Genomic DNA, 7,278 nt, shown 5'->3' on the forward strand with positions numbered 1-7,278 from the left:
AGGTATCTACGGGAAAAGAAGAGAAATAACGGCTGCCATGTGAGGGAAACGAATCATTCAGGAGGTTCCGAGAGATTTGGTATCCAGTCACGGGTCAGCGACTCAGCCACTTGGGTGATGGAAAATGGATCTACAGATGTAAACGGGTGGGATTGAAATCACACCACCAGATTCAGCCGGATAATATCCAATTTTCTTTCCAATTTTTGAAACCTTAACTCATTTGTATTGGTAAAAGAGGGATCACAAATCACACCACCAGATTCAGCTAACCGGATAATATCCAATTTTCTTTCCAATTTTTGAAATTTAACTCCTGATAATATTCAATTTTCTTTTCAATTTTTGAAACTTTAACTTATTTGTATTGTATTGTGAAGGAGAGATCACCAATGCACAAATTAAGGCCGGCAAGAGTCACTTCAAAGTTAAAGCCCAGCAAAAGTTACATCTCAAAAAGGTTGATTGTGAGCTTCATCGTGGTAGAATAAAATATTCTTTCTACACCTACTAATACTAAAGTTTGCACATCAGTCAACATTATTAAGAAAATCCAAAACCTTCAATTGGACCTCGTCCGCTTTAGAATTCCAGGCAATATCCGGCCGTCTACATCTCAAAATGCGGGTCGGGTATGCGAAAGTTTAAGCAAATTCAGTAGCCGAAGTAGCTTTTTGATTGTGACTGAGTGTGCCTGGGGTTGAGATTTGAGCTCATTTTTGACAAAATTATGGGTTTGTCCGTAAGCAAAGCTGGATCTTCAATTTCATTGATTTGAACTTTTATTTCAAGTCTGAATTCGATTAGATCCAGATCCAAAATGGGTTCTACAGCTACCTGCCGCAGGTCTTCTTTAGTAAGGTCCGGTCCAAATAGACTGCTATTTATTTAAATAGGCCCGGTCATAGCCTAGTCCTCTGTTCGTCATGCCAGAGTATGAACACTAAAAACATGAAAAATGTAAAAAACTGATTAAAAAAAATATCAAGGGGACATGGTGCACGTGAGCGCATACCAAAATAGAAGAGGCATTTCAGGTGGGCCCTGAGGAAAAAAAAAAAACAAAACAAAACACAGAACCGTGGTGGTAAAATTTTAGGAGTTGGTGGATTAAAAAGAAAAAACATTGGTAACTAGCTGACTCTCTCGCCCTAGTCAAGGTGAATCGGCTGATGTTTCGGATCCCAGTCCGAACCAACCGATTCAGTCGCTTATAAGTGGGAACCAAACAATTCAGCCTTTTAATTGGTTCGAAAGGTAGAAGTACTTCCGGGAGTTTGAGTTCTCCCTTCCTCTTTCAGGTTTCAGCGCTGTTTTGAGACTTAGGTAAGAAACGAGACACCCATCAACTATAGTACAACATATTCATCATTTACAGTTCATACACATAGTGCATATGAGAATCGAACTAACAACCATAGTTTAAAAGATAGCTTGATTTCTTCTCTATATAAATACAACTACTTAAAACAAAATGTTCCAAAAAAAAAAAAGTTTTAGCACAAAATATGAGGCGAGGAAAGACTGAGGCCGGCAGCAAACACAGGACCAAGCTTTTCTAACCTTCCTTCTTCACCTTGTTCACACTTTCCAATCACATCCACTCGTATATTGGAAATTGTTGGTCATGTAGGCCCCGGAAAAGGAAAAGGGAATCCGCCTGAGAAAATCGAGTGGAGGAGACTTCATGGCAGACGACATTTCGCAGGTCTCAATTTCCAGAGTTGGGGAAAGAAAAAAGTTGAGGTTCATGATTCGTCAAAGAACGAGGATGGACTTAAAGTGGTCCAAAAACATTATGCTGAAATGAGCTACAAGGCCAGGAAAAGCTGATAATAAATTACGACTGCAAATTTGCCTTTTTCTGCTTTTACATCGTTTTCTTTCATAATTTTGATCTGTATACATCAACAAACACATACCATCAAAAGAATGTGTGTTCGTGTGTATATATATGTTTTATGCCAGACATAAGATAGAAGCTTAAAAGTTCGTATATATTCTTTCTTTGCTCATAACCCATCCATCTTATGAGTGTCAAAAATATTACATTCTATCGTTTTCAATGTTCATAAATATGAAGATCACATAGTTTCTCTAACAGAACTTAAAAATGATATATGAGACTGATTGTTTCATGCAAAGTTTGTTTCTTCAAAAACATATGAATGATAATTGGTACACAATTAATGTTTTGGTCCTGCAAACGTAACTTTATATGATAAGATGTTAATAGTTGGGACGGCCCTTTCATCCATTTTCTCATGAATGTTCAGTGATACAAAAGTAGTCAAAATTAGCTGCAACGTGTAGATTTTTTTTTTTTTTTTTGGTTTTTTAACTGTAATGTATTCTTTCTAGTACAAATTGAAGCCAATCTCCATTTGGATGATTCACAAAACCATGATTGAAAGCCAGTTTCTGGGGCCGGACTCAGTTTGAAAATTTTTTTGGCAACAAAAAACGGGATTTTAAAAACCAGATATTTTGAAGACGTTGAATTTTAAAGAATACCCCCAACTTGGTTAGAGTTAATAGCCATGGTATCTCAGTAATGGCTCAGTGCCCCTTTCCTTCCCTTCAAAGGAAGCTTTCTTCTTTTGCTGAATAGTCGGTAGACAGCTAGTTTCTTCTGTCATTTTGGTTCAAAATTGTCAGATTAGAATTGACTTGACAGGACGGTGTATTCTCAGTCAAGGCTGGGCATTGGACGGAGCTGCCGACCGGTACGATAACATGACTTGGGCACTCTAGCCGGCGAGACACGACTTGTAGCCGAGTGACTGAGAGTCTAATAGTTTGGGCCCATGCACTATAGTCAGCCTATTGGCAGTCCAATGGGCTCGACTATTTAAAAAAAATTAAATACAATTAAAACAGTACACTGTTTTAAGGCTTAATAATCGGATCTCAATATGTAAATTTTAAAAAAATTCATTTATTTTATATAAAAATTTTGAAAAATAATATTTCAACCTTAGTTAAAATTTTAAAACTTTAATTCAGTTCCTTCGTAAAAAATTTCTGATTCCACCCCTAACTCAAGGCTTAATAAGCCGTCGACATGACCGGGCGGACCAATGCCAAGCCCTACAACCAGCTGTTTATTTTTTACGGATATTGGCTAGCTAGAAAAAAAAACGACCTCAACCAGCATGTTTTCTGGCTAGTGATGGCCGGAAACCGGCTGCCATATACAACAATGGCGCACCGACGCGCCCCTGCAGATACGGTTTTCTTGTGTCATGAAGAAGAAGTGGGAACTATACTCTAAGGTTGGTCTTTCCCAAGTTTGTCTCATAGCGTGTCCACTGGAATAATTAAATCATGCTAAAAATTAGACGGGCCACCGGGGGGCTGCTTACGCTATGCGACGCATGACCTTGAGTTACCAAGCCTGCTCTGGTGGCCCTCTTCATTGGTTTCGGGCCCTATGCATGCGCTTTATTATTATACCTAACCACGGTAGCTTTACATTCATGCGCTTCTACACTTCAAATGTAACTATATAAATATATATCAATTAAAAAATAACTCTACATGAGCATTACCAATAGTTTACGATGTAATAATGGTTCAGAGTTTTTTTAGCAACAGTATATAAAGCCTTCAGCGATGGACTTATAAAAATGGAAACATCTAATTATATTAAACTATAATGTAAACAAGTATTTGCTCCTGACTTCGACTAGGATGTCTAAATTGAAACTCAAATATCATATTACAATATCATTTGATTGGAAATTTATTTAAACTTTGAATCTGAATGAATCTGATCAATGTCATTTCTTAAAAGTCGAAGCTGATTCATTGGCTTTGTAAGTTTACTGTACATGCAGAAAGGTACGTCTATCTGTGCATTTAATTGCTGGATTGAATTATGTGATGCGCGTGTGGTGGATATGATATTTGTCTACCCATATCATTGATGATGACAATAAGACCCATTAAGGGAAAATATTTAAACCATAAGAGACGAATAACCTTTCTCCATGCAAAGCCGCCTTTGTTTACTCCCCAAGTGCAAACCCCAAGTGCAAAAGATATCTCTGCCAAAAGGGAGAAGTTAACTATGTCACGTTAATACAAGCAATTTTTTTTGTTTAGACGAAGATGCAACCACAGAATGAGACTTTATTTTTTGGTTATTTTTTGGTGAGCAAGAAGTTCATACCACCGCCCGAAACTAGGCCCGAAGGCCCTTCCATTCCCCTTGCCTTTAGGATCCTAAGCTACGTCGGTGTCAGCGATAGCAACGGTATACCCTTCATTTTGGATATGATACTTTATTAACACTTGATATAAAAGTTTTGAATTACTCATCAGAATTAACATTTTGTCAATATATAATTACCAAGCCTGCTCTGTGACCTCCAACTACCCTCTACATTGATTGCGGGGCTTATGGATGCACTTTATTAGACTTCTACACTTCAAATATGTGATATCAAATGCATTGATTGCGGGGCTTATGGATGCACTTTATTAGACTTCTACACTTCAAATATGTGATATCAAATGCAAGTCTAATATAATAATTAGAGAGTATTGCCAGTACAAGTCAAATATGAAAGTAGGGGAATACAGTAAACCATGTGACATACCATATAATATAGAAGTTGGTGAACATCGGGGATGATCTAATACAATATAGGAACCATTCACTTGTCCATTAAGGGAGAAGGGAATACAATAAGAGGCACGGCTTTCGGCAGTGTTACCCCATCCTTGGCCTCCATATCAAGTTGCTCTGGTGCCATCCCTTGGGGAAGCTCCCATGTAAAGGCATGGAGCAGAGAAGCCAGCATCAAGTGAACCATCCTTTCCCCCAAAGCTATGCCGACGCACATCCTCCTTCCTGCTCCAAAAGGGATGAATTGGTAGTGCTTCCCTTTAAAATCTACGTCGGAACCAATAAATCTTTCCGGCGAGAAGGATGTTGGGTTTTCCCAATATGCATCATCGCGGCTTATGGCCCATGCATTGATGAGAACCTCGGTGTGCTTGGGGATGGTGAACCCAGCAACCTGTACAGTAACATCTGCTCTGCGTGGTAAGAGAATAGGACCAGGCGGGTGCAGCCTTAGGGTCTCTTTCACAACCGCATTCAAGTAAGGCAGCCGTGGGATGTCCAACTCTTGGACGGCGCCGCCGATGCCGATGGCCTGCTTTAGCTCAGACCGAGCCGCAGCCATCTTGTCCGGGTGGTGAAGTAGTTCTGCCATGGCCCACTCCACTGTGGTGCTGCTTGTCTCCGCGCCAGCAATGAAGATGTCCTGTTAATTAAACAAAGTCAGTATAGCAGGCTCATCAGCAAATTAATCCCATAAAATGATTGTTACTTGCATGCTACGTCCCTTCATTATATGTTTGAAGGAAATTACTAAAAAGCTGTTTACGAAACACAAAATCAATAGCAAATTTCACCAAATTGTTAAGGGAGGTCAAAAGGATTTACCGTAGCTGATTGGCTTGTCAAAAGGGTGAAAATCCCCTTCAATTCCCATGGTGTTAAAAGTCTATCTATAGCAAACAAAGAGCTGACAAAGAAAAAATGGCTTTGAGAACGAAATCACAATAATTTATTTATTTTATTGGACCTTTTTACTCAGTATGATGGAAAATTGGTGATTTTGAATGGCTGAAGACGTCGGGTCATTGAAAATCATTAACTATTTGACAAGTCAATTGGAGACGTTCCATCTCCGCTACGATATCATTTGGTGGATCTGTTTTGAAGGACAAGTAGGACCTGAATCTGACGTCGGCATATTAGATCGCTGAAGTGTTTGTTTTGGGCGGGTGATGTTTTTCAAAGTTTGGCAGTCCCCACCCATATTTTATATCCTTAGAGTACAGAGTTGTGTTGCTTGTTCATACTTTAGCTGAATCCAAATCCGAATTCAAAGAGATATCATTTTTAAATATAAACTCGGCCTAATTTTTTATTGAATGTTAATTTTTTTAAAAATCTATTTTTTTGAAGTAATTCTGTTCAAAAATTCGTAATCTTTATTAAAAAATTTAAAAAAAAAAGAAAAATGGAAAAAAGGCATAAAACATGAGTGAGAGCGCGGGTACCGAGAGTAGGGGCCTGATGTTCTGTCTAGTGAACCCCGAGCCTGGGGTCGCCACAACCCGGAGAAGCACGTCCAAGAAATCCTCGCTCTCCTTCTTCCACCCTTCTCTAGCACCATACGATTGCAATCGTTTATCGATCAATTTGTCAAGAAAAGCAAACATTTGCTTCAAAAGAGCCTTGTTCCTTCGCCTGATCCCCTGAGGATCCACCAAGCTCAGCATCGGAAAGTAGTCGGCTATGTTTGCTTTCAGGACAATCTGTGTCAATCCCCACACCAGGCTCTTGAACTCGCCTGCCGACTCCGACTCCACATCCACCACGTCCTCCGAATACACCGTACGCGACACCAAATTCAGAGCAGTGGAAAAAGTGCACTTGCCGATGTCCACCGGACGCCCGGCCGCTGATGCCGTTTGGATGTGCTTGAGGAGTGCCTGCACCTTCTCCTCCCGGAGTCCCCTCACGGCGTCCAGCCTCTTGGGCAAGAACATCTCGTTGCTGCAGAGGCGTCTCAGCTCCCGCCATCTCGGGCAGTTTTGGTTCATCGTGATGCTCGACTCGGCGTAGTGGAACACGTTGGTCGCGTCCAGGCCAGTCCGGCCGGCGAGGTCGCGGTCGTGCTTCAGCAGCACCTCCTCCGCCATCCCCGCGGAGGACACCACCACCGTGGTCTTCAGCCCGAGACGGACGGTCATGAGTGGTCCATACTGCTTGGAGAGTCTCGCCAGGGACTCATAGGGCTTGACGCCGAGTTGGAACAGGGAGCCAACCACCGGCAAACCCACCGGGCCTGGCGGGAGCTTGCTGGTTTTCCGGGAAATAAGAGAGTAGAAGATGACAAAGGACAGCAAGATGCAGAAACAAGGTACCACCAAATCACAAATGGCAGCCATTTATTTTCCGCTCCTATTCTTCTGCTCCTCTCCCTCCCTTCCCGGCTGCCTCGATCGCTTTATAAAAGACTCCCAACACATGCAAGCGCGCCATTAATTGCTTTCCCTTTCAGACGTTTGCCACAGAAGACTAAGACTCACTTAGTAACGGGTCTCCACAACCAATCCTGCATTATTGATGTAGTATTTATGTTGCTTGAGAATATATAGCTACCTTCCTCGCCCCCTTGAAGACATTATTGATATATGTTAAAATTTGATGCATGTCAACTATATACTTAAGAAAATGGGATTCTTAATTTA

General features: G+C 40.9%; 1 protein-coding gene across 1 annotated transcript; it reads right to left on the reverse strand.

Moving 5' to 3' along the window:
* Window positions 1-4,556: 4,556 nt before the first annotated feature.
* On the reverse strand, window positions 4,557-7,075 carry LOC116262036 (geraniol 8-hydroxylase-like). The gene is made up of 2 exons (XM_031641045.2): window positions 6,082-7,075; window positions 4,557-5,276 (listed from the first exon to the last, which is right to left on the reverse strand). Exons 1-2 carry the CDS (start codon window positions 6,973-6,975, stop codon window positions 4,662-4,664), a joined length of 1,509 nt encoding a protein of 502 aa, XP_031496905.1. The 5' UTR covers window positions 6,976-7,075; the 3' UTR covers window positions 4,557-4,661.
* Window positions 7,076-7,278: the final 203 nt, after the last annotated feature.

The sequence above is a fragment of the Nymphaea colorata genome, chromosome 10 (genome assembly GCF_008831285.2).
Source record: "Nymphaea colorata isolate Beijing-Zhang1983 chromosome 10, ASM883128v2, whole genome shotgun sequence".
Classification (NCBI taxonomy): Eukaryota; Viridiplantae; Streptophyta; class Magnoliopsida; order Nymphaeales; family Nymphaeaceae; genus Nymphaea; species Nymphaea colorata.